This window comes from Brassica napus, chromosome A2, assembly GCF_020379485.1.
Source record: "Brassica napus cultivar Da-Ae chromosome A2, Da-Ae, whole genome shotgun sequence".
Taxonomy (NCBI): Eukaryota; Viridiplantae; Streptophyta; class Magnoliopsida; order Brassicales; family Brassicaceae; genus Brassica; species Brassica napus.
Genome location: NC_063435.1, coordinates 12,603,582 through 12,631,017, shown reverse-complemented (window position 1 = coordinate 12,631,017; position 27,436 = coordinate 12,603,582). Strand labels below are relative to the sequence as shown.

Below are 27,436 nucleotides of genomic sequence, written 5' to 3'. Positions count from 1 at the left end.
CTGGTCCGCTCGAGAGGATCCCATATCCGGTGGCGACGTCTCCTCCCTGGAGTCACGGGGAGGTGAGTTTGGTGGCGGCATAACGTAGAGTTGCCTTTTAGGGTTTGGTTGGCCAGATTTTTTTTCTCCTTACAGATCTAGTTTTCATTGGGGGCAAGCAGTAGGGTTTGTGGCTCTGTTTCTTCGAGAGTGGCTGATGGTAGGATATGCGGTTGCTCCGAGGCGTCTCGGTTTGCCGGTCTCCTGCTGGCTTCGTCTAAGGGTGCACAAGAGGTCCTTTTACTCGGTGGCGCGTGGTCTCTGGCTCCGGCGCGTGATGGAACGTTGAGCCTTGGTTTCGTCTTGTCGTCTATGGCTAGGCATTTGAAGCTCTCTCATCCCTCCGCCCTTTTTTCAAGCTCTACCAGTGTGTTCGTGTCTTTCTCGCCTTTCCGTAAGTGACGATGGGCGCAAGCCTGATCCAGCAATATTCCTCTTAATTAGGCGTTTTCTTCCTTTTTGATTGTCACCGGAGGGGTTTGTTTCTCTCAGTCACTGATCTGAACTGTGCTCCGGTTCTCAGAGTTGGGCTTTTGGCGATGAATCCTTGCGTGGTCGTGTTGTTCTACGGTTGTGTGGTTTCTCGGTGACTCCATTAGCTTAGAAATTCACATCCCAGTACCGACATATCTCCTTGATATGTGTTGGTAGTGTTTTTCCTTTTCAGTTTGTGAAGATTACGGGTCTCTAAGATATGGCACATCTTTCAACTTAAACCCGTTTTTAATGGTAAGCTAGAGCTTCAGAGATAGCTTAGGTTGCTTCGTTGATGAAAAAGTTGAATCTTCGTGCTCCCACCTCGATTAACTGAGCCAGCCAGCGATACGGAAGGCGGACCCGGGATTTCGATAAACTATACGTCTGTGTATCCTTCCTAGACTTGGGTTTGGGGTAGCTAAGTAATCCGTTTGTGAGTTAGCTCAAAGTGTTTTCGGGTAGTTGATTCTCGTTGTATGCTGAACGCTTTATGCCCTTTCGAGAATATTAAACAAATTTATATTAAAAAAATATACCCCAATCTTTTTTGTGGAATTAATAATTTATTAAAAATCAGCGTTAGAGTTGAAAAGTGTAAAAACCAACTCTTCCACTATAGAATTTGGAAGTATGACCAAATTTTGGAGGAAAATATTCATTTATTAGAGCATCTCCAGTGGTGTTACCACCATTAGAGTCTTTAGCATTATTAAACTATTTTTTGTCTAATTTTTTTTTGTTTGAATAGTTAAGTACTCTAATCAAAATTGTATGTCCATTGGTGTTTTTTAATTTCAAGTTCTTAGGAATTACAAAATTTTAAATTTTAAAATTTTGGTGAATGTTAAATAGATTTAACTCCATCAAATTTTTTATTTATTACATGATTTAATATAAAGATACCTGATTAAATATAAAGATAAAATATTAAATTTTAAAACATGTAAAATTAAAATTTCTATCGATCCAATGACACGATGTCACGTCTCTAATGACCAAATCCTTATAATCCTTAATTAATGACCAATTCTTACCTAACTTAAGTTTTATAATATTATTAAATTCATATTAACCTAGGATTTTGTGCTAAGGACTTGTGATAAACCTCCATTGCGGATGCTCTTATTCTTCAAAAGAACTGGAAGAGTGAATTAGAAAAAAAAACCTATTCTACAATTCTATTTACCTCTTTTCAACCAATATTTTTCCTATTTATTCTACTAATCACAAGCATATATTCATATACTAATAATTAAGTTCAATTTTACTCGTAATATTTTTTTTGGAATTAACGTAAAACTAGATCAAATTTAATAACTTCATTTTTACAATTAAAGGATCATAAAAACTACATATAATAGTTTAAAAGAATTTATGGATCCAACCGAATGTTTCATTAGCAGTCCTAGGTCAGGGTGTTTTTACCACAAACTGAAGCCCCGACCTTAACCTGAACCGATAAAACCCAAACTCCATCTGAACCGTAACACGAAAATATCCGAACTAGACTTAAGAGTTTCGTACTTCGGGAATGAGGAAATATGAATTAGGATTTGAAATTATCTGAAATTGGTTAAGTATGTTAATTTATATATTAATGTAATTTAGATAGTTTAGAGTATTTTAAAGATTTTTTTTTTGTGTTTATTTATTTTTATTTTGAATATTTTTAGTTAGTTTAGGTACTTTAACTAGTTTTTAATTAGATTTTAGAATAATTTATATATTTTGATTATTTTTGTTAGTTATTGAAGTTTTTTTAAAAAAAAATTTTAGATGATTTCAGACATATTGATTACTAGGTGACCGGTCCGCACCCTGTGCGGACATAAGAAAATTCAAAATTTGGAATAAATATTATATAGTTTTTAGAAGTAATGAATTTTACAACATAATATCACCGTCTTTAGGAGAATTCATTAGCCATGGAAAAAAACTGATAGTCAATATTTCAGATGGACAAGAGGGAACAAAGTAACATCAGTATGAAGATGCATATATTGTGTGTATATATAATTGCAACGTCACAAAATATTTTGTGTGTTTAAGAAGATACTTTCATTCAAAAAATGGAATAAATAGTGTATAGTTTTAGAAATAACAGATTTTATATTATCATTAATTAGAATTGTATTGTATATGTGTCGTAATTCTTTATTTTAGGTGAATAATATTATTTTTCCATAAATAATAAACAAAAATTTATGTAGACATATTAAAAGAAAATATAATAAAATTGAAAATATTATCCATAAATAATATAAATTATGAAGTACAATTCTCGATAAAAAAAACAAATTCAATTAGAAACGTGCAAAAAATTAAATAAATTTTGTAAGCAATTTGATAGGTTAACATTATTTGATAGATGGAAATTTTTTTAAATTTTATTGAACACGAAATAATATTAAATTGACATACTATCATCGGTCTCCTAACTCATCACAACCGATCTGGCAAATACAAAAAATAAATAATTGTAATAGTTTATATATTTTAAAATTTGTATTTGAAAAAAAAAGTAGATTAAAATTACGTACCGTGACTATGAAATATTCTGAAAAACTTGTTTGTAGACAATATTCAATGTTTTTGTCTGTGGCTTCCCTTCTTGACCATTTATTAAGATTTTTAATCTAGATCTCGACTTAACTCTTGAAAGTGCAACGTAAAACTGACCACGAGAGAACATTGGCCTAGGCAGAAACAACCCAACACTTTCCAGTGTTTGACCTTGACTTTTGTTGATGGTCATCGCGAAAGCCAATGTAACTGGAAACTGTCTTCGACGCATTCTGAAAGGAAACTTTGTGTCAGGAGGTGTGACAAACATTCTAGGGATCCAAACCTTGAGTGTTTTGTAACAATATATTTATTATAGTTTGTCAAATTAAGATATTTTTTTGTAGTTTATTTATTTTTATTTTGAATATTTTTAGTTAGTTTAGGTACTTAAACTAGTTTTTAATTAGATTTTGGAATAATTTATATATATTTTGATTATTTTTGTTAGTTATTTAAGTTTTTTAAAAAATATTTTTAGATGATTTCAGACATATTGGTTATACTCTGATCTAAATCGAATCTGGAAAAAATAACTTCGATCCAAAAATTAATAAAACCAAAATGAGACTTAAGAATATAGTACTAAAAATCTAATAATTTAAATCAACCGAGTAAAATCGAACGAGCCCCAAACGTCCAGGCCTAAACAGCCCCATCGAGTCTGGATTTTTATAAAATTAAAGCGACGTTTGATATTGATAATCATTACTAGTTTATAATCTAATTCAGTGGCCTGATGATTTCTGATCATTGATCGAAAGAAACTCGACCCGGTTGTTAAGTACCGTACGGTAAGGAGTGCATTATCGTGTTCTCGAAACCCATGATCAGACAAGTTTACCGTAATATCTTAGCCGTCCAAATAATTGAGGCGGCTCCACCACTTACCACGCGGTGTTCTATAGATCAAAAACCCATCGGAATCTTATGTAGGGACTTCAACGATACGAGAATTCTTAAGCTGTACGGGTCCCACTTGCATTGCATGTGATTATCAGCTGATTTTGACATGTCCAACTTTTCTTATTTTCTTACAAAACCAATTTTGAAAAACAGTTTTTTTTTTGTCAAACAAACACATTATTATTTTTTTTGACAAAATGTGAATTCATTTCATAGAAATGACACTGAGATACAAGAAAAACTTGAATTTAGAGCTGCTAAGACTTAGCAATGAGCTATCTAAGAATCCCCAAAAAAGATAAAAAAAAGATTCTTAAATACAAGGTTAGGCTTATACTAATTCATGGTGAACAATTATTTAGCCTTAAATTGTTCAAACACAATATTATTACTTTTTATTTTTTTGGTAATCAACATTATTATTTTTCATTTCATAAGGGACGATTGTATGTATCAAGCTGAACATCTATCTCTTCAAATCATATGCTTTTATGATCTTATTATACATTTGAAGTAAAATGTATGCGGTTTTGTAAATAAATAAAACTAAATACCATATCGCAGTAATATCGAAATTAATTTGGCAGTTGAACATCAACATCTAAGCAGGCCCGGCTCAATGTTTTATTGGGCCCTGTACAATTTTTATTTTTATATGAGTAATATTAATATTCTGTAAAAATAGGACCTTAAATTTTTTAAAAAACGGGCCTTAAATTTTAACTAAAATTTTGCAAAAATAAACGGGCCCTGTGCAAATGCACCTTGGGCACATGCCAAGGGCCGGGCCTGCATTTAAGGCTGGGTTATTAGAGTTATGAGTTATATTGCTTTTAGTTACTTTAAGTTCACAAATATAGTAGTGAGAGTTAATCATTCCTGAAATGTATCAGACTTCCAACTTAAAATCAATTGGTGATTAGTGGATTGACCATAAGTATTTATATATTATTTAAGGTCCATTTGAATTCTTGACGACTTTTATCGGTTAGATATCTCAGAACTTTAGGACATATATATTCGGTCGAGCGAGTTTTAGTACGAAATTTATTCTCGGTCGAGAAGGATAAATATTAATTTGGGGTTTAGTATATTTTAGGATATGAGCTCTGATACCATGTTAGATTCGAATTTATTATGAGTTTCCAACTTAAAACTAATTGGTGATTATAAGAATGACCCTAATTTTTTATATATTACTTGAAGGTCCCTTTGAATTTCCGATGTGGGATGCTTATCCCTAATACAATACATATCACTTCTAAAATGACGACAACTACTTTCAAACAAGTATGCTTTTTAGAAAATGATGATTCCAAATTTATTTAATACCATATTAATTTGTAATACCTATCTTACCTTCTAATCTCATAAATTAATTACAAACATAACATTTTTTGGAGAATCTCAACACAGCAGAACAGTATATATGGTTATATAACTTATATTCTGTAACGATTCAGCAACTTCATAGCATCGATCCAGACACTTTAATTACCTAGTTACCTTTAACAGTTTTAATGGCTAAAAACCGTAAGAAAGAGAGAGGCGATGATAAAAGCCTAGAGAGAAAAAAAATAAGCCACCGCTGTTCCTTCGGCTCCGATGGCTTACACATCATTGGAGCCGGATCTCTAGTTTTCTTTTGTAGTTTGATCTGTCCTTCTCTCTTTTCATCATCAGCTCCTCCTGTCCTCTTATCAGATTTGGATTTTTAGGGTTTTGATTTACTTTAGATTTCTAGATCTGGAATTGTCGGATCTCTTTAGAATCCGGTCCAGATGTTGTTGTTTTGGGTTAACCTTGTCTGATTTCTTCAGCTTTGTCTGTGTTTCATCATTTATTCCATCTGATGTTTGTTAGTGGACAGGGAGAGTGAATATGAGGTGTCTTTGGTGGTTTTTACTGTTCTGTCTGGGTTCAACAACGGTGTAAGTGGAGGTATGATGGTGGCGTGGCTGTGTGTGGTGAGCAGAACATGCCTATTGTTCTTTAGAACCTATTGTTCTCAAGAAGTTTCTGTTTCTTGTCACCTCTCTATCTCTCAGGCTTGAAGGAGTCCTTCTCGTGACCTTTTAATAAGTTCCGGTTGTTCGTCTGATTCGCTCGTCCCTCGGTGGCTTCTGGTGAAGCAGTATAAGGAGGTTGGGGTTTTAGACCTTCCGATGAAGGTTCCACTGGAGGAAGGGGCTTTAGTTTCTGGTGCTGGTCTCTTCTCTTTGTGGAGTTTCGTGCTAGGCGTTTTAGTTCTGGCAATTGGTACCGTGAACGGTGGGTTCAGGTATGTTTGGTCTTGTGTTGTTGTGTTGGCCACCTCTTCGCTTACTCTCTCTTGTGCTTGGTTGGTTCTTGGCAAGAGTGCTAGCAGTTCTAAGATTGTTTGACTTACTGCTATTCTCCTTCTCAAAGATTGTCTACAGATTCTGATGTACGAATGTAAGTTTTATCGTGTCTCTCTCTCTTTAAAAAAAACTTATATAGAGAAAAAGAGAAAACTTCGAGAGTTTTTACAAATTAAAAAGATGGGAAAGTTTGAAATATGAAAGAGAGGGACAATACCCTAAAACCGAACGATCTATACTTGCAGCTTTTGATAGCTTAACTTGATATAAATTACTAAACTAGGTGTTTTCCTACACGATGTACATAAATAAAATTTTAAAATTTAAATAAATTTTTGTTAGGTTTTAGATTTTATTATTAGCTTACAATATCTAATTTTCAATTTTTCTTTAATTATATGTAAAAAGTAAAATAAATTTTTATATTTAATAATATATATGTATATATTAAAATTATAATCTTTAGAAAGATTTTAATCTATTTCTTTTGGTTAAAATATATTATATCGAATTCTATAAAATTAAGAGAAAATTTTGTTAGTTATATAACTATCAAAACGAAAAAAAAAATATTTCTAAAATTTGTAGATATTAAAAACTAATGGTATTGGGATTAGAAAATTTCAATGTTATAAAAAACTACATAAAATTTGGAAGAATTGTTTTAGTAATAAAGTTATATAATTATAAAAACATAAATAAATAATATTTCGAATTTTGTAAAAACAAATATTGAAATATTTTTATTTCTACTACTCCCTCTTTTTCATATTAAGTGTCACTTTAGCTTTTTTTTTTGGTTACAAAAAGAGTGTTATTTTACAATTTCAATGCAACTTTCAGCTTAAATTAATTACAAATGCATTGATTTTATACATAATTTCATTTATCTCAAATACTATTGGTTGAATATGTGTAATTAATAAGAATTTTAATGCATTTCAATTATTTTTTAATCTATGTGAAAAATGTAATATGACATTCTTTATGAAACGGATAGAGTATTACATGATTTATTGTTATATTAATGATGATATATGATTTCTCATCATATTCTAAAAAATTTAACAAAAATATAAATCTACATCAAATGTAAATATTCATGTCACAAATATGTTCAAGCTATGCCATCATTTTTCTTTCAAAATTATTGTAGTGATAACACATGGCAAAATCACTTCTCAGATAATGTATATGAGATTACACGAAAATTCATTAATGTATGCAAAAATAACCACACCAATAAAACCTGAAGCCTGATAATTTTAAGTCTCATTCATTAAATATTAAAAACCTTTCTCACAGGGTACACATTCATCAACCACAAAACCATGAGAGTGATCTTCACCAGAAATTTGTGTTGTTTTTGGGTTTCTACAAATCTGAGAAAAGAACCAAAAATAATAACTCATTCTCATTGGGGTTCTCTAAATAAGGGTTAGGTCTCACTCTTACAAGTTACAACTCTAAACCCATATTAGCCAAAAACATATAAAACTTATTTTTGCTAAAACAGAGAAGCATTTACTTAGCAGCTTCCTCTGTCATCCTAACTAACGATTTGAAATGTATTATTTAAGAAAAAGAAGCAAAACCCTAAAAGATATGTTCATCGGAGCATAGACGTGAGAGATCGGAAAACGACTTCTTTACAAGGGATAGTGAGACCCATGTCGTGCTCGAAACCAAACTCTTCCTCTGCTTGTTGGAGAAGAAGCTGAAATTCGGGTCGGGTCGGGTCAAAAACGAAATGGGTACAACGTACCTGACTCGATTCTCTCCAACGTAGACGACGAAATGTCCTTTAGGTACGTCAAGAGGTTGTCCGTTTTCATCTTCGCTGTACACATTACTCTGCCTCTTCCCCAAACTCGAGCATCTCTTCAAGATTTGCTTGATCATTGCCGTTTGTGTTAGCTTGCTTGTTTTTTTCATCGCCATAATTTTCAAGTTCTTCCTAAATGAAATGTTTGTACGTGATTTTAGTTTGAAAATCTTCCCTGTTTGTTGCTTTTACAATGAAGGGTGAGTGTGAATAGAGTGAGGGAGGGCTTATGGAATGTGGTTGGGGGTATTTATTGAGGGACTATATATGGCGAGTGGGATTTTTTCTATAAAGATGAAAATGAATATACGGAATTTAAAGCATATATACACGAATTTATGTACACCCACATGTGTGATGTATATATATATATATACATAGAGAGAGGGAGATTGTGATGTGTTTGTTGTCTGACTATGAAATTGCGTGCTTGCTACGGATAACCATTTGTTGTGCATTAAGGTGATACACATTTAATTTGTTTGCAGAACTGATAATATGTAGAAATTGCAAGAGACAATTAATGATATTTTCTTATAAAACGCAAAAATGCTGTCGTAATTTAGATTACTTATATACATTTTCACTAGCTCAAAAAATGTGAAAGGTAAGTTAAAAAAAAATGTGGAAGGTAATTCCAAAGGGAGACGTGCTAGTATGTGTGGAATCTATTAAACGGTTGGAAACTATTTGAATATCCAACTACTGATATGCTCGATGATTTTTTTTAATTAATTAGGGTTTGTTTCATTTTCATCCTTCGAGGTTGATAAGGGTTTTATTCAAATTTGTTATTGTCTCCCCTTTACGTGTTATCTTGACACATTTTCCCATTTAGCTGTCCCAATTTCATCGAGCGTAGGGGCTTCTATGATTTTATTCAAGTTGTTTATTCAATACTCAAAGCCTCAAAGGAATATCACACAACGTGTTACTTCATGCACGTTGTCAAACAGTAACATATAACTTTTATGGAGATTATAAAGGAAGTAATTGGTTAAGAGGTGTTGTTTCAATAGTATCAAATGCGAATTAGAGATTTGTGCTACTTCTGGGAAAATACAGCTTATGATTTTAAAAAGAGAAATGATTGCTAGATACATGAAGTATTGGTCTGGCTAACAATTCAAACTAAACTAATGTATACTTAACCACACGAAGTATATGTTATGCATAACAACATCCCTCAATTTTATGATGTTATGTAGCTAACATCACGAGTTTAATTTCATTATTCATTTGTGGATGTTAGAGATCGTTTAAATATCTTGTTTCAACAATTAAAATATGACCAATCCGACTATAATTTAACTAAAATTAGATTTTGACCCATATTTTAAAAGTATAAGATGCTTTTGAATGATATATAAAGATAGTTTTTAAAGTATGGGTTCCATATGATATTAGTCTTTGTCCGGACGAACTAACTATCGGGTTTTGCTTTTTCGGATTGAAAAGCCTAGATGATATCTGATAGGAGCGTTGGTGTTTTTTGGTTGTTGGTCTAAAGCGATCGGAAGTATTCTGAACACCTCAGATCGACCATCGAAGAACCTCGACCGTGTCATTTCCGGTCATCTACGATTGGAAATGTCACGAAGGAATTTCCTTTTTTGGTTAGTTTTGTGGGTCAAAGATGATAGGTAGGAATTATCATTTAATTATAAGAAATTAAATTTGAAAATTTCACACATCTTTTCTGTATATTTCTGCAATTAGGAAGAAAAGTACAGAAGCGTACCACAATCGTGGTTACTGAACCGGTGAATCTAGAAGAATAAAAGAAGTAATGAAAGCTGAATCTTCGTAAGCATAAAAGGAGTCTTGTTGTAGTACCTAATGAGCTACTAGTAGTGGGTAATAATATACAAAAATATTTATAAAACGAGAGAATTACGATTAGAAAAATGATAATCCTCCAAGTGCTAACGTAACACGTATTATAACCAGTGGTGGTGCATTCTCATCCGGGGCGGCAGAGTATATAAGTATATAACATATCAAAAGGCAACATAAAAAATCTTTGAACAAAACTTTCACAAAATCATGAGGGGCAGCTGCCCACCCAAAACCTATCTAGATTCGCCACTGCGTATAACCGAACTTTTGTCCACTTGGAAAACCATATACAATGGATCTTTATATTATAAAAAACAAAGAACTGAAGAAGCATGCCCACATACAGTTACGTACAATAACTTTAGAAAATAGTAGCATAATTTGTCTGCGTTCATAATTCATTTACTACATATACAATGTCGAAAAAAAATCTAGAAAGAAAACAAAATCACGCGTAAATTCTTGGGAAAAATTAATTAGTAGACGAGGGCGAGAGACAAAAAAAAGTCGTAAGCCGTGACGGGTTTGTTGTTTGTGCAATAACAACGAGCCTGATCGATGAACAGTTAGCAAACACAGCCAGTGGCGGAGCCAGGAAAAATATGGACGTGGGTCATAAAAATTTCTTAAATGCAAAAATGCATAAATGTTATCGAAAAAATATTACAATGTACTAAAACTTAAAGATGTACTCTACGCTCACTCATATCTTGGAATCTCTTTATCACTGTCTCATTTGTCACTGTCTCAAGCACTTGTTTCTCAATAAAACAAACTAGACAATCACTTAAAAATTCATCACCGATACTGTTACGTGAAGTAGTCTTCACGATATTCATTGCAGAGAAGCACCTTTCTACACTTGCAGTCGCAACGGGAAGAATCAAACATAGCTTCAAAAGACGATAAACCAAAGGATGAGAAAGATATTTCCTTGTATCCACCAATACACGAGCAAGATCACCAAGGCTTTCTAGATTGGTAAACCGTTCATCTTTTTGCACATTGTCAAGATAGATGTCAAGTTGTTGTTCAAGAGATCTTCGTTCCATAGAACTAAAATCATCTTGATAAAGCTCAGCCAATCTCATCAACATTGACTTGTCAAACTGACGAAAAGAATCTATTGGACTTAAGGATGCCATGCAAACAAGTAGTTCAGAATTCACCTCGTCAAAACGATCATTAAACTCTTGAAGTTGCATATCTAAGACCGTGTAAAAACAATCCACCTTATAATGATGCAGGTTGGTGATGCCTGTTTTTTTCCTTGGCCTGCTTGAATCAACAAACTCTTCCTCCATATCAAGAACTTCAGTTTTATTATTCTCACTAAAAGAATAAACTGTAGCCACAAAATTCTCCCATCCTTCGTCCCTAAGCTTCTGTAACTGTCGTTTTGTAGATCCAACCAACGAGACAGCATTCAAGATCTCTTGGTCTCTTTTCTGTAGAGCTTTTGACAAATTATTAGTGAGTCCCAGGATAACAAGCATCAATTGTAGATAAAACACACAATCAAATGTGTGAAAATATTTGAGGAGACCAAATGCTTGTTGTCTTTTGCTGCCGTCCATGCCTTCAGTCTGGATATGTTCAAGAACTTCAATAATACAGGGAAACATCTCACCAAGACGCAACAAAGTCTTGTAATGTGATCCCCAACGAGTATTTCCAGGTCTTTTAAGAGAAAGGTCTTGATTCAGCCCAGTTCCTGTCTTAATAGTACCCTTACTGATCCCCTCTTCCATTCTCTTGCGATTACTTTCAGTGAGTATAAGCTTTCTCTTGCAAGAAGCTCCAACGGCATTCAATAGAACATGAACCATATCAAAAAATTCTCCAACTTCAACATGTTTTTTTGCAACTGCCACGACAACCAACTGAAGCTGATGAGCAAAGCAGTGAACATAATATGCAGATCTACTTTCTTTCAAAATCAGTGATCTTAAACCATTGAATTCTCCTTTCATATTGCTTGCTCCATCATAACCTTGCCCTCTTACTTTTTTCAAACTTAACCCATGTTTCGCAAATAAAGCATCAATGGCATACTTGAGAGTCAAGGAAGATGTGTCTTTAACATGACTAATGCCAATGAATCTTTCTTTTACCAGCCCAAATTTATCAACGAAACGAAAAACCACAGCCATTTGCTCTTTATCTGAGACATCAGCAGATTCATCTACCAGCAAGCCAAAGACATCATTATTAATTTCCTGGATAACAGACTTGGTTACTTCTTCTGCAAAGCAATGTGCAATGTCTTTTTGAATAGGAGGAGATGTCATCTGATTATTTTTAGGAGCATTGTGCAACACAACTTTTTTCACAGCCTCGTTTTGTCTGGCTGTATACTTCAAAAGCTCTAAGAAATTGCCTTTATTTGTTGACTCTTCTTTCTCATCATGCGCACGAAAAGATAAACCTTGATGTAATAAGTGTCTACAAACATCAATTGAAGCGCCCAAGCGGATTCGATAATCACTTTTCACAATATCAGTTTGCTTATGTAAAGCATGTTTGATAGACTGACCTTGTCTCATCAAATCTTCACATTTGTTTTTAGCATCATTGTGAAAACTAGAATGATCTCCCACATGCTTACTGAAACTATCAACTTTATTCCAGCTAGAAAAACCCGTTGATACAAAAGTATCGCTCCCACCTTGTTTTCCAACTTGAACTCTGAACAAGTAACAAAACAAGCAAAAAGCCTTTTCTTGTTCTACACTATACTCTAACCAATCAGGATACTGGTCAAACCATTGTGGATTAAAACGTCGCCACACACCTCCTATTGATTTTTGTTTAAAAGTATGACCGCGAGGTTGACAAGGTCCTCTAGTCAAATATATGCGGCGTACCTCGTCTATTTGATTATGATCATACTCTTGAATTTTTTTCCGCTTAGCTGGATCAAATGCCAAATCATCCACACTGATCCTCGGTGGTGGAATTTTTCTTATCACAAATCGATCCATTGTTTATGATAATACCTACATAAATAAAATAAAATGAAATACAATTTTTATGAGAATAACAAAATTTATACTACTGATAAGTAAATCAAACTTTTAAAACATCATAGCCTAATCTAGCGCTCCTCTCCAATAAACCGTTTCATTCACAAGCTTTAAAACAATCCTAGCATAATTTTATATCTGTCTACGTCCCAGTAAAGCTAAGAAGGGTTTAATTCTCCATGTCTCCATAGTTTTTACTTTCTAAATTAAATAAAAAAATCTAGAACATCTCAATGTAACAGTGATTTTAGAATTTAGAGAAGAGAAACTACTCATAAAGTTAAAAGACATAAAATAATTACCTTGACTTTAAAACCAAATTGGATCAGGTTTCAGACTTTCAACCAAGCTTCATGAATTGATTCACGTATCACGACAGAAAAAAAAAAAGAGAAGAATTAGGTTTTTAGTATTAGGATAACGAGATCTTTTAGTCTAACAATGATAATTGGGTTTATTTATTTTAACGGGCTTAGTTTATTTTAATTTTGTAATGGTTTATATACTTTATTGGGCTAGTAATTGATTTGTATAGTTTGCTATTGGGTTAAACAAGTTCAATTAAATTCAAGGGGGTCAATCAAAATAATGGACTAGGGTCAATCTAAAATATTTAACAAGCATTACATTATTTTTCTAAATTTCACGTGGGTCATTTGACCACCATGCCAATGCATTGCCTCCGCCACTGAACACAGCAGCATGTGGTTGAGGATGATGTGGTTAAAAATAAAGACAGGTTGTAAATAAGGTGATCGATAAGGACTTAATGGTGTCTTGCTCGTACAAGGACAGTACTATAACTCGTTACGGCTCCTCGATATTTAATATCTGGGATTCATCCAACAAATGCCAGCCTTATTTTCTTTTCTTGAATTTTTATGGTGTGTAAATTCGTCTTCATCGTCAAATCTATTTCACCGCATTTTCGACCGACATAAAATTGTTATTTGCTTTTAGGTAAATAAATACGTTTATAAGTAAATGCATTGAAATGTGACGAGATTGGTCAGTCACAACTGAAACTTTTTTATTTATTTTTTCATTTATTTGCGAATCTCTTCTTAGAATGAAACCAAACTTCATACATATATTCCATTCCATCAACGAGATTGGCCAGTCACAACTGAAACTTTTTTATTTATTTTTTCATTTTTTTGTAGAAACTATTCTAATTCTGTTAGGTCCACAACAGCGAAGTAGTTGGCATAAACTGAAAACACATAGGACCATCATGTATATTTTAAAGCGAATTTACAAGACACAACTAACCATACCTCAACTTTGGCCAATATGCCATTTTTGTTGTTTATTTTTAATATTATAAAATGTGACTTAGACTACCAAAGATAATTTTATATGTTTGAAATAAACGTTATGAGAAAGATATTTGACTAGAAATAAACTATACATTCTAAAAACATGCAATTTATAACAAGGAAAATTTGAACCTATAACAAAAAAAAAATCTATATTTCACCAACTAAGACCATGATTATCGCGAGTCTTTAATGGGATCCTTAACTAAAATTGATGATTTAATTAAATCAAAACAAAATTAAAAGTGTATAACCGATCCTTAGTTAATGGTTTTTGTAACCGATGATAGAAAAGTTTCTTATAACACGTGTCAGCAACATGTGTTTTTGTTTGTTTTTTTTTTTTTTTTTTCTTTTTCTTTTCTTTTCTTCCTCTCCTCTTCTCTCATCTTCTCACCGTGGAAGGGAACCGGAGCATCCGTTCAATCGGCGTTTTCTCTCGTCTTCTCCTCTCCGTCGCGGAGCGTCTCCTTCCTTCAATCGCCGTCATGTCCGTCTTTCTCTTCTCTGGTCTTCTCCGATGGTAAAGGAAGCGTCTCCTCCCTTCAATCGTCGCTCGTCCAATCGCTGCGACCCCATCTCCTCTCTCTTCTGACCGGTGAGATCCTTTTCAGATCCTTCTTGTAATGGAATTAAGTGTCTTGTAATGGAGTTAATGTATGTTTATGTGTCATGGACTGATAATCATGCTTCTGTAATGTCTTGTGCTTTTCTGTGTCACGGACTGATAAGTGGGAGCATTGAGAGATTCATCACAGAGTGGAGCAGTGGGAGCATCTCATGCTTGTTGTTTCACAGAGTGGAGCAGTGGTAAAAAGTCTACTTTTCTTGAAGTCTTGGGTTTTGTCGCTTGTTAGACTTAGTTTATGGTAAGTGAATATGTGTGTGTTGAATGCTTGAAGTACTTGATAGAGGTGGTTAATAAATGCAGCGCGGAGTTAGGTTGTGGTTAGTGATTAGCGTGTGATGAATGCTTGTTTAAGTTTAAGAAGAATCTCTGTTCTTGCTCTGTTTAAGTTTCTTGTGTGATGGTGTTGTTAAACGAGTGTGGCATGTTTCTTGTTCTCTTATGAAGTTACCGTATTTATGTTTATGTTTCATATATATACTCTTGTTTTCTACGCAGGTAACACGACACAAGACGAGGCAGATGTGAGCACACGAGTCACGGAGTTGGGAGTGGAAGAATCACAGACTTGGGAGTGGAAGGATCACGTATTCATCTACACTCTTCCACAAGTAACCACAAACAAGTAATTTTTTTTTCTTTTTAAGAAACCCAAATTAAGAACCTACCATTGTAGCTTAAAAATTAGGTGATTTTTAACTAAGGTTTTTAGCTAAAATTTATTAGTTAAATAATCATTAAAGTGTACTTAAGAAACCTTATGGGTTTCTAGGGATAATGATGCTCTAACCATTTCACTCCCTCTCTCTTTTTTTGCTTTCTATTTTTCTCTACCCTCTTACTACAAGACTAATATTTCCCCTCAATATAGTAATTTAGCAAAAAAAATTTGGGTCAAAAGTAACAAGTTTTTGCTAACTAATACATAAACCCTATACAGTGTTCGATTTTATTATGAACAAAAGTAGGTACACACATCACATTAATTGCATTTTCACCCCTTCAAAACAATTTAACCTTATTACAATTGTATGTCCAAACCACACAATATTGATGTGTTCTATCGTTTTGGGAATTTATTCAAGATTTATATAGTTACGCTATAGGGTTTTTGTTTACCTACACTAGCGCCATTTTATACTATGGTAGAACTTAAAGTTAAAAGTAGATACGTAATTAATACGCGCAACTTGTTCAGATAAACCACAAATCCGTTGTAGTCTAGCTGGTCAGGATACTCGGCTCTCACCCGAGAGGCCCGGGTTCGAATCCCGGCAACGGAGGTGGTTTTTAGTTTTTATATGTGCAATTTGGCCATTTCAGATAAATTCATAGCTCGGCCCACGTAATAAGCCCAGCCCAGAAACAAAACTCTATGGAAGGGATATCTGAACAAGTTTCTCGCAGCGATGCTCCGTGTAGAAGGAAGCATGAGACACATCGTGCTTTCAGGTCATTTTTGGCTCGAGCCTTTGTGTAGTAGCAATCACACTGTTGGTAATGCCTAGCTGTCAAAGTGTCAATGCAGCCACAATACTACGTGCTTATGACTTGGACTTGCTTAACAACTTCTCAACTCTCATTCCTTCTTCTCTCTCTTCTACTTGTTACCAAGATGATATGATTAGTCTCGGTGTTTGTTGTGTTCTTTACCTGAGTTGATAGCGTTAGGTTGGTTTTAGTTTAACTCTTTGCTTCCATACTACTGCGATGATGTGATCGTCGCAATTATTGTTAGAGATTACCCTAACCCGGTTTGTCGTTTAGGGGACTGGAGGCTGTGCAACAAGTTCTTCAAACCGGGGCATCTCGCTGCGGACTGCACGAACGACAAGGCATGCAAAAACTGCTGGACGTCATGTCACTTAGCTCGTGATTGCTAGAACGATCCAGTCTGTAACATTTGCAGCATCTCGGGACATGTTGTCAGACAATGCCCAAAAGGGTACAGCAGTTACTCTGACAGAGATGGATTGAGTAAAGGGAAGAGAAGGTGCTGGTTCTATGATAATATGGCACAGCTGTGGTGGCCGAGGACATATGGCTTACGAGTGCCCATCTGCTCGGCTCGCTAACTGCGGAGGCCGCCGTTACTGAAGTTTTAAAATCAACCAATCGAAGTTCATTCTTCTTCATACTCTTTAGGTTTATGTTTGGTGATTCTAAGCTCTGCTCTCTTGTTTTACTTACTTTGTATTTTTTACTGTTGGAATGAGTCAAAGTTGGTTTTATGAGGTTTTAGACATTGATTGTGTTATATGAAATTTGAAATAGATGGAGAGTTTTAAGTTTTCAGAATCCATTTTTATTACAAAACATTGGTTATCAATCTTGAATTATTGAAAAGGATTGGTTTAAGGAGGATAATCTTGTGGTATGCAAGTAAATGTATTTTGTGAGCAAGCCATTCATAGTTCATCTGGGTATCTATTAAACAATTCGTAAAAGATCAAATTGATTATATACAATGAAACTCTTAGTGGGAGATAAACGGTGGACCAGTTTCATGACTAAGTAGATGAAATGAAATTGGATAACTTTCAAGGTAAGTATAAATAACCGTACCAAATACTCCACAAATACCAACTTGCAAAAAAGTTTGATTGAATATAATGCGTTAGTGGCATCATTGCCTAAGTTTTCTTTTTGTATTGTTGACAAAAAAGAAGAAGAAGAAGAAAGATGTTCATTGAAGGAGAAGACAGAGTATTGATTGGTTGGTACCACCACTAGTAGTGTTACCTAAGGGATCTCTCTTCTTCTTCTTTGTGTATATAATCACTTAATAATTAGTTTTTTTGTTGGTTAACTAGGAAGAGTTGATCATATATAGGAATATTTTCTACGTCTTTATAAGAAACCTTCTGTATTGAGCTAACTAATTATGTCAATATACGTTTGTAAAGAAAACACATAATAAGTTGACAAAAACATTATTACGAGCCTCTTCTTTTCTTCATCTTCAGGACAAAACAAATATTATTGTTGGACGAAAACATTATTCTGGGTAGGACCAAACCTAACTGCCAGTGAGAAGTTTTTTTTTTTTTTTTCATTTAAGGGTAAAAAAACAAATGGACTATAAAGAGAGGACCAAATCGAAGAAGCTGTCATATCAAATCAAAGAAAACAATACAAACTTTGTGGAAAATCAAGAAAAATGAAGACAAGTTCGTCATTGGTGGTTATCTTTCTCCTCGTACTGATCTTGCAAACTAACAAACTAGAGAGTGGGCATGTCCATTCCACTGATGAAGACACAGTCAAGAACATCAACAACAACATTGATAAAAGCAACATAACCACCAAAATAGTTCTCAAGGACAAGAAAATATCAAGTCATGGTGGAGGAAGCAATAGCTATAGATGGGGAGGTAGCGGCGGTGGAGGAGGAGGAAGTGGCGGTGGAGGTGGTGGTGGTGGTGGAGGTGGTGGTGGTGGTGGTGGTGGTGGAGGAGGTGGTGGCGGTGGGGGCGGAGGTGGTGGATGGGGATGGGGAGGAGGAGGTGGTGGTGGTAGAGGATGGTACAAATGGGCTTGTGGCCGCGGAGGAGGAAGAGAAGGAAGAGGAGAATTTGTGAAAAGAGAATATGCAGAGTGCAAGGGAAAAGGGAAATGTAGAGGAAAGAGATTGGAATGTCCTCAACATTGTGGAGGTTTTTGTTTTTATGATTGTCTCTTTCTCTGCAAACCGCATTGCCGTCGTTAGAGAGATATATTGCTTGTTTTCAACGATCCTAATTTTTTTTTATGGTTTCTTTGTTTTTTTTTGTTGTTGTTATACCCTTAGTTCTTAAAGTTTCTTCTCTAATCTTTTCAAGCTTCTTGAGAGCCGACAACGAAAAACTTAGCCGTTATATTCGGATCTTGATTCATATACGGCTTTAATTTGTAGTTCTTTTGGCTTTAATTTCTATAAGAGTTATTCTTGGGTTCACTCTCTAGGATGAACCTCTAGGTTCACCAACCAATATGATTTCATTATTTTAAATTTGGTATCTTTTAAAAAAAGAAACAAAATATTGTCAAGTTATATTATGTTTTTAAAATAGAAAGGTAAAAAAAAATAGTAGTTACAAAAAAAAGATTTAAAAAAAAAATATTGTTAACGTCGTCAGCAAAACACTAAACCCTAAATCCTAATCCCTAAACCTAAATCTGAAATCCTAAACCCTTGGGTAAACCCTAAATCCTTGGGTAAACCCTAAACCCTTGGATAAATCATAAATTCTAAATCAGAAACACTAAACACTAAAATCCTAAACTCTTGAGTGTTTTAGTGTTTAGTGTTTTGATTTAGAGTTTATGATTTATTTAAGGGTTTAGGGTTTATCCAAGGGTTTAGGGTTTCGGATTTAGTGTTTAGGGATTAGGATTTTAAGGTTTAGTTTTTTCCTAACGATGTTAAAAATATTTTTTTTGTAATTACTACTATTTTTTTTTTTTTTTAAAAAAAATAATAATATAACTTGACAATATTTTGTTTCCATTTATAAAAAATATCAAATTTGAAATAACATAATCCTATTGGTTGGTGAACCTAGAGGTTCACCCTAGGGAATGGACCCAAGAATAAGTCTGAACTAAGAGTTCATGGATAAACATCTTGATTCATGTATTGACATTAAGAGCATTTAATTAGTAAGTTCCGTTTTGAGAAAGAGGGAATTTCTTTTGTTAATGAGAGGAACTCAAAGCGAAGTTTATACAACTGTAGTCTGTAGATAGTGGGAAAAAAACTCTAGAGAGTGATTAAAAAGAAAATGTTTCAAACGGAAATTAACGTCATTACAGAGCACCACTGATAGATCTCAAAATCCACTCAAAAATTAGGTTTAGGATTTCGATGTCGTGTATGACAAGAAACATGTAATAAGTACGTATATTGATGATTTTGTAGAAAAAAAAAATCTGATTGATAATACAAATATAATTCAAGTACACATAGCAATTCTAAAAGCATCTCCAATCTTTCTCTATTTTTTCCCTCTATAATAACATTAAGAGACAAAATCATTACGACTCATCTTTATTTTTGTCTCTAAAATAAAGATTACTATTTTTTCCTTTCTTTATAAAAGAAGAAATAGTATTTTTCTATATTGTACTCTATATATGAATCTCTCTATTTTATAGAAACATATTGGAAGAAAACTCGTCTCTATAATAGAATTCTTCTAATTTAAAAATAAAAATAAGAGAATACATTGGAGATGTCTAAGAACCAGAATATATGTATGTATCCAAAGTATATAAATTGCTTATAATAATTTGAATCCCCATCTTCTTTCCCTTGCTTTCTTTTATATTTCTTCAAGAGTAGTTCGTAATGGCGACGTGATCTCCGACGAGGATCAGGTACCTTTGTAGTCGTTTTCAATGCTTTGACCTAGCTCTGTTATACTATAGTTTGAAAGTATTAGTTTGGTATGGACCATCTCTTCAGCTCAGCATGAGCCTTTGACCTTCATGAGCCTATTGTATGGATCGGATTCTCAGACCGAGTATGAAAGGGTTAATTCCGCCTCCAACAACCAGTCCAGTGTACTATTATCATGTCTTTGTTATTGTTTGACGTACATCTAAAAATTACATCTCAGTATTTTGTAAAAAATATCTCGATATATCATGAATATTGGATCATAATGGTTACTGATGAAAATATCCAAATATATCGAAGTATAAGACCGTAGAAAAGACGTCTTCAAAATTTTTGAACGAAATCTTTCTCGAGAGCACTCAGCTTTAACCATTTGTCTTTTAAGCTTGATTTCTGGCTGACTTGAGTATACATGCAACAATTTTAAATAAAGAGAATGTAGCACTAATGAAACATCTAAATAACAGTGATTACTAATTAAACACTCAATGCTGAATGAAAACTTCAGAAATGGAAGAATTGGTCACCACCTGAGGGCATCAAATCCGCTTATATCTCACATGGCTTTTGCAGATGACTTAATGATTTTTTTGATGGAGAAATGACTTATTTGCAGAACATTGCAGATACTCTTGAAGCCTTCTCCGCCTGGTCAGGGCTCACAATGAACCGTAGCAAGACCGAATTATTTATCTCATGATTGAATCAGTCAGAAGCTGCTGACATCTCAACTCTCAGCTTCTCACTTGGATCATTGCCTGTCCAGTATCTTGGCTTCGCATTGATGCATCGTAAGTTACAAATCTGTGATTACAGACCACTGATTGATCAACTGAAGCGCAGATTCTCATCATGGACTCTAAGAGCGCTCTCATATGCGGGAAAAACAGTCCTAATTTTTTGTGTCATTTACAGCATTATTAACTTCTTGTTTTCATCTTTTCTTCTCCCTAAAGGGTGCTTAAAAATGATTGAATCATTATGCTCAAGATTCCTTTGGAATGGATACATCACAACAAGAGCAAAAGCTACGGTCGCTTGGTCTCAAATCAGTCTTCTTAAGCATGAAGGTGGATTTGGTTTCAGGAATCTATGCATTTTTCTGCCTCAAACTCATTTGGCTTCTCTTCTGTGCAATCTGGGTTAAGGCTAATACATAAAAAATTATTCGTTTTGGTGCTTGGATGAAAACAAGACTGCAACATGGACTTGGAAAGCTCTCTTCAAGATGCGGCCTCTTCCTAAAATATTCATTTAATGTGTACTTGGGAATGGACATATGGCTAGATTTTGGTTTGATAATTGGTCCCCTTTTGGTCCATTAATTGAGCATTTTGGTCCTTCGGATCCAACGCAAACATGAATACAGTTGACCTCTTAGGTTGCAGAAGCTTGCTCGGAACATGGTTAGTTACTACGACCAGCTAGATCACCGGAAGCAGAGGAGTTCCAGATTATGCTCAACTCAGTACCTCTGCCTTCTGTTTCTCTGACTCGTGATATCTATCTCTGATCTTCTAATGACATAGATTTGAGCGCTTATTCTGCAAAGCATACATGGAAAACATTAAAGCCTCGTGGTCACAAGCAAATTGGGCGGATAAGGTATGGTTTAAAGGTCACATTCCAAGTCATGCTTTCATGATGTGTGTAGCACGGCTGGACAGACTTCCAACAAGATCACGCCTTGCTTCATGGGGACTTCAGATTGAAACATGTTGTTGTGTTTGTAATCACTATCACGAAACTCGTGATCACATCTTCATAAGATGTGTTTATGCAGAAGAAATCTGGAAGATGGCGATAAGGAGACTGGGTTACAGACTAGTTCTTTTCTATACTTTTGAAGCTCTTCTCGTTTGGATAGGATTGAAGGTTACTCACTGTCCATTTATCCTCCGCAAGCTAATGGTTCAAGCAATCATCTACAGAGTCTGGCGCAAACGAAACCAACGACTACATAATGGATCTACAACACCAGCGCAAGTGAGTTTTAAAGAGATCGACAAGCAAATCAGGCTGGCACATGAATAATGGTTCAACTTAGCTTATGCATTCTAAATTTTTTATTTTTTTTGCTTAGGTTTGCTTCCTCTTTTAACCTTTTGTATGAGTACAAAAACTCTCATTTGAAATGAAATTCACATCCTTATCAAAAATAAAAATAAAAACAAGAAAAAAAGGTTTCGACAAAGAGTCAGCTTTCAGGTTATCAGAAGCAAACGATTGATATAAATGAAACAATGGGGGTGATTGGTTGTGATTTATCTACCTACTTTAGCTTTATTTTTTTCTAAATCATTAAATTTTACCAATCATGCTTTAGCTTTACTTTTCAAAGTTAAAGCCTACATCAAATTTCTATTAATTTTTACCAATCATGCTTTAACTTTATTTTTAAAGCTACAAAAAAAAAAAATAAAGCAAACATTTTTCTAATGTATTTTAGTTAAAAAACCTACATCTTTCATTTATAGGCTGTAGAAACTGTAGAATTTTTAAAAAAATATAATATCAAATAAATAAGATAATCATAATAAAAAACATCTATATATATTTTACTCTAATTTTGGGTGCTTTTAAATTATTAAAATATTTTAAATAATATAAATATTATTTACATATCACATTTTAAATAACAATAAACTTTGATAATTTTTAAAAATAACAATATAAATTATTTTAAGTGATAAAATAATAATTATTTTATATATACATCACATATTTCACATATTTTATTTTAAAATATCTGCAGCTTATAGCTTACAACTACAACAAGTTTAACTACAGCAAAAATCTCTCTAAAAGTAATCTACAGTAACAACTTTACAGCTATAACCAATTATCTACAGCTAAAATTCTACGGCCACAATCGAACCAATCATCACCAATATGGGCCTAAATTAGTTGGGTCAGTTTAGCACAAAGGACGATAATGAGTCTTTTCTAACCAAGTCACACCAACACGTCCAGCACATGGAACAAATAAAACCGAAAACGAGCTATATACACGACATCAACCATCCTCTGTATACACTCACGTACGATTCCCTTCGCAAACCACACTTCAAAAGCCCCCTTATTAGGAGTAGCAGAAAGCAACTCAACTTCTACGTCCCAACCGTGAATACGAACAATGTGGTCATTGATTTTGGGTGGATTAGTTTCAACTCGACTCATGATGCTTTCTTACTACCTTTTTCCACTTACTTTGGTAATGAAAACAAGCTAAGGACGTGTTGGTAGTTTATATGAATAGTTTTTGCTGCCATAGTGACGTGTCTTTAGTTATAACATATTTGGAGGCATATTCACTAAGAAACAAATATATGCCGATGGTGATGGGCACGTGATGATGAATCTATCTCCATTATATGCTCTTTTCATATCTTTATTTCTTAATAAATATCAACCAAATCCAAGAACAATCCTCTCCCCCGTATGGGAAAGGCAGAAGATGAAAAGGACTCTTCCTCGCAAACAAAAAGACGTACACCATTAGCTTTCATACATAGAATTTGGAACTTACATTAACTTTTGACTTATTTCTCCTGACAAATGAAAATAATGTAGATAATATATAATTAAAAATAGCTAATTTCTTTCACTGAAGTCTTGCTTCAACACAAAAATGTCTAGCTCCATGATTCACAAAATAAATCATGGAAACTTTTACATGAAAACTTATTAGGACAAAAAAACATTGGCATAAAACACAAGAGAACACATAGGATTACTACAAAGATTAAAACAGCAACATTAATCACACTCAAAATGTACAAAAGACAACAAAACCCCTAAAAATCAAGAAGATCAAAAGGGAAACAAACAAACAAACATAGACCACATGTCAGTTACCAGAAAAATCTGGACCTTTTGTTAGAAGGAAGAGGAGTAGGATGACTGGAAGAAGTGGTAATCTGTGGGACAGTGAAGCCACCATCATCATACCATCTCTTGTTCTGTCCTTGTTGTTTCATGTTTTGTATTGGAGCATACATCTGCACTTCTGGTGATGTTTCTTTGTTGTTGTCCTGAGAAAAGTACTTATTTGTGTATGAAGAAGGAAGAGTTTGTGGAATCTGAGGGACCCAAATCCCCATATTCTTAGATTGAAGTGACACTCCATCATCACCACCACTCTGCAATTACAAAAGAAAGCACACAGAAAAGTGAAAAAAATTCAGAATTTTATACAATACCTAAATTAGAAAAATATCTATCCACATCTATAAAGTAGTTTGTGACTTTTATGTATCTCAATCAGATCTGATATGATATGATATCACGTAAACCGAGGAAATGAAAGGGATGATATATTCAGTCACTAAAGTTACAAATAAACATCAAATCTTGATTAACAGAACTTGATTAGAGAGAAAAACAAGAAACGAACCTTAGAGAAACCAAAAGGAGGAAGAGAGGAATCAAGAAAGTCCTCAACGTGCCAACCAGGTAACATATCCATCAAATACTCTGAAATCGTGCTTGTGGATCCCAACTGATTCACTGCCGCATCACCTCCTATCTTCGAAGTAAGTTGGATCTTGGAGCTGTTGCTCTGAGAAGCTGAGAGAGGTTTCTTGGAAGAACGGGGTCCAGGGACAGAACAATCTTGACTGCTTGAAAAAGATTCTGAAGTAGGTTTATACACAGAGGATGTTGCAGAGAGCTTAACCCCTGTGAGAAGAAACCTATCGTGTTTCTTGACGTGTTCGTTGGCGGAGTGGATCGATGAATCACAATCTTTGCATAAAATAGCCCTATCTTCTTGACAAAACAACAGAGCTTTTTTCTCCTACAGTTTAACAAAAAGAAAAGAAATGGATTTAACAAGGGAAGTAGACAAAACCCATGTCCTAAAATCTTGACAAGAAACTGATAGAGACCTGACAGATGTCACAGATAGGAGATGAGTTGTTGGAAGGAGAAGGATTGAGGAGAGAGAAACGGAGATGTTTGGAAGCGAGTTTGTTAGCGTGGTGGACTCGGTGGTCGCAGCCGCCGCATAGAGACGCTTCGTCGGCGGTGCAAAACACCAACGCTTCTTCTTTGTCGCAGACGTCGCACCTGATCTTCATCAATCGAATCGATTAAGAAGAGAGAAAGAGATGAAGAGAGAGCGTAGAAGGAGAGAACAGAAGATGTGAAGTTTTGTTAGTTCTGTGATAAAAGGAGAGAGAATATGAAGTAATAAAGGACCTAATATAAAAAGAAAGAGTCCATCCTGATGACATACCACTCATTCGAAGTATGGCCATAAGCTCTACTCATCGTCATAATACTTTCTGCTGCAACTACACGAAGAATGGTTAATACACAGTTAAATCTGGATACTGGATTGCTTAAAATCTGTTGAAGCCAGATGAGGAAAAAGAAATACTGGAACCAAGTATCATTAAACTTCAAGCCTTTGCTTGGAAGTTAAAAACGCCAAAAAAGATGTGTCATCTTATATGACAATTGATAACGGGTCAGGTGGCAGTAACGAGAAATCTAGTAAGGCGGAATATAAGGTGTGATAATTACTGTCCTAGGTATGGGGAAGCAGAGAAATATGTAACTCATACTATATTCGAATGCCATCCTGCTCTACAAGTATGGTCCTTATCGGTAACTCTTACAAGCCAAGGTACATTTCCAATGTCAAGCGTCTATACAAATATGGACTATCTACTTTGGAGGAAGAATAATATCATAGACCCAGACCAAGACAGAGATCCTTATCCCTCGATAATATGGTATATTTGGAAGACTCGTAATGATAAACTCTTCAGGGGAATAGACAGAGATTCTTTAGAACTACTACGATACGCAGAAAGTGAATGTCAAGTCCGGTTTAGTGCAAATGAGACGTTACCATTGGTAGTACAAGCCAGCAATAGTGAGGAAACCCAAGTCTTAAACTTGGATAATATTTGCCTACTGGATGGATCTTGGACAGCTTCTGATCGCTTTAGTGGATGTGGATGGGCTTGGATGGATAGTGGAGAGAACATACAACTTATGGGTACACGGAATTTCACTCGATATGAATTAGCATTGCATTAAGAGGTAGAAGCACTCCTGGGCGATGGAGATTGTGCTTCGACACTCGCCATGCCAGAGCTTTGGAACAGACTGCAAGGAGCTGATTGCAATGGTAAATGAACCCCAGAAGTGACCAAGCTTCGCGGCAGAATTGGAAAAGATAGAGACGCTGCATATTTGTTTCCCGGACTTCAAGATCACCCATGTTCCACGAGTACGCAATCAATTTTTGGACTTTTTAGCTAAGACTGCTAGGACCTTCCGTAGGAAGTTATTTTTCATTGGTTGTTCTATTCCGGTCTGGTTACCCAGACCACCTCAAGTTTGAGTAATAGAATGACTGTTCGACGTCAAAAAAAGAGTCCATACTATATAAAAATAAGTATTAAATTTAAATACTTTTACCCTCATTTTTTAATTGAGAAAAATAAATTTATAACTCTATGATTAACTAATCTAGATTGGTTTATAGTTGAAAGGTAGGATAGAGTTTTTGGAAGGTGGAGTTTAGGGTTCTAATAAATATATAAATAAATACTTAAATTTTTTTAAAAATAGTTTTCGAATTTCAAAAAGAAAATGTGAAAAACAAATAGAAAAAAAATCAAAAAAATAATAAAAAAAATTCAAATTTGAAAATGGATAATTCGAAAACATACAAAAATTAGTTTTCAAATTTTCAGTTATTTAAATAATTATTTATTATATATATATAGAGTAAGGCTATATGAATCTTTTGTCTATTAATGAAGAATATATTTTTGAAAATATCTCTTTAATGATTGTAAACATGAAGAAATGTACCAACAAGGTGGTAAGAATGAAAATTCCCCTTATTTAATGGGTCAATAAGGAGTGGGCGTATTTGTTGAAATTCTTAGATTAAATATTAAAGATGGAAGAGGTCATGAGTTCAATATCTTTTGGAAAAGAATTGTATGAACTTTGCTATAGGAAATGTGTAACTTTCAAATCTGAATTTTTTTAATCTGATGTGCTTTTCAGAAAGGCTCATTTAGGTGAATAACCAAAACGTAGACGGTAATTAGGTAATCATGCAGAT

At 34.3% G+C, this 27,436-nt stretch overlaps 4 protein-coding genes and 1 non-coding gene across 5 annotated transcripts; 2 read left to right on the top strand and 3 right to left on the bottom strand.

The window, feature by feature from the left end:
• Positions 1 to 7,569: 7,569 nt before the first annotated feature.
• Positions 7,570 to 10,522, bottom strand: LOC106422364 (auxin-responsive protein SAUR50). Its single transcript, XM_048757943.1, is given in 2 exon segments — positions 7,570 to 8,052; positions 8,055 to 10,522. Coding segments are annotated over 2 exon segments (330 nt in total). The 5' UTR covers positions 8,268 to 10,522; the 3' UTR covers positions 7,570 to 7,935.
• Positions 10,523 to 10,670: 148 nt separating this feature from the next.
• Positions 10,671 to 13,062, bottom strand: LOC125587447 (zinc finger MYM-type protein 1-like). The gene has a single exon (XM_048757941.1). The coding sequence runs from the start codon at positions 12,972 to 12,974 to the stop codon at positions 10,671 to 10,673; it is 2,304 nt and encodes a 767-aa protein (XP_048613898.1). The 5' UTR covers positions 12,975 to 13,062.
• Positions 13,063 to 16,173: 3,111 nt separating this feature from the next.
• On the top strand, positions 16,174 to 16,246 carry TRNAE-CUC. Its single transcript has one exon. It is a non-coding gene; the product is annotated as a tRNA-Glu (tRNA).
• Positions 16,247 to 18,030: 1,784 nt separating this feature from the next.
• LOC125587446 (glycine-rich RNA-binding protein 1-like) lies at positions 18,031 to 18,776 on the top strand. Its single transcript, XM_048757939.1, has one exon. The coding sequence runs from the start codon at positions 18,124 to 18,126 to the stop codon at positions 18,670 to 18,672; it is 549 nt and encodes a 182-aa protein (XP_048613896.1). The 5' UTR covers positions 18,031 to 18,123; the 3' UTR covers positions 18,673 to 18,776.
• A 5,148-nt stretch (positions 18,777 to 23,924) lies between these two features.
• Positions 23,925 to 25,867, bottom strand: LOC111202815 (B-box zinc finger protein 21-like). The gene is made up of 3 exons (XM_022695802.2): positions 25,233 to 25,867; positions 24,740 to 25,141; positions 23,925 to 24,485 (listed from the first exon to the last, which is right to left on the bottom strand). Exons 1-3 carry the CDS (start codon positions 25,422 to 25,424, stop codon positions 24,198 to 24,200), a joined length of 882 nt encoding a protein of 293 aa, XP_022551523.2. The 5' UTR covers positions 25,425 to 25,867; the 3' UTR covers positions 23,925 to 24,197.
• Between the last annotated feature and the right edge of the window lie 1,569 nt (positions 25,868 to 27,436).

Excerpts from the sequence above, each read along its gene's own strand:
- LOC125587447 (XM_048757941.1), bottom strand. The coding sequence starts at position 12,974 with ATGGATCGATTTGTGATAAGAAAAATTCCACCACCGAGGATCAGTGTG.
- LOC125587446 (XM_048757939.1), top strand. The coding sequence starts at position 18,124 with ATGAAGACAAGTTCGTCATTGGTGGTTATCTTTCTCCTCGTACTGATC.
- LOC111202815 (XM_022695802.2), bottom strand. The coding sequence starts at position 25,424 with ATGAAGATCAGGTGCGACGTCTGCGACAAAGAAGAAGCGTTGGTGTTT. Across the intron at positions 25,142-25,232 it reads CTATCTGTGACATCTGTCAG|GAGAAAAAAGCTCTGTTGTT; the intron begins GTCTCTATCAGT and ends GTTAAACTGTAG. Across the intron at positions 24,486-24,739 it reads CTCCTTTTGGTTTCTCTAAG|AGTGGTGGTGATGATGGAGT; the intron begins GTTCGTTTCTTG and ends TTGTAATTGCAG.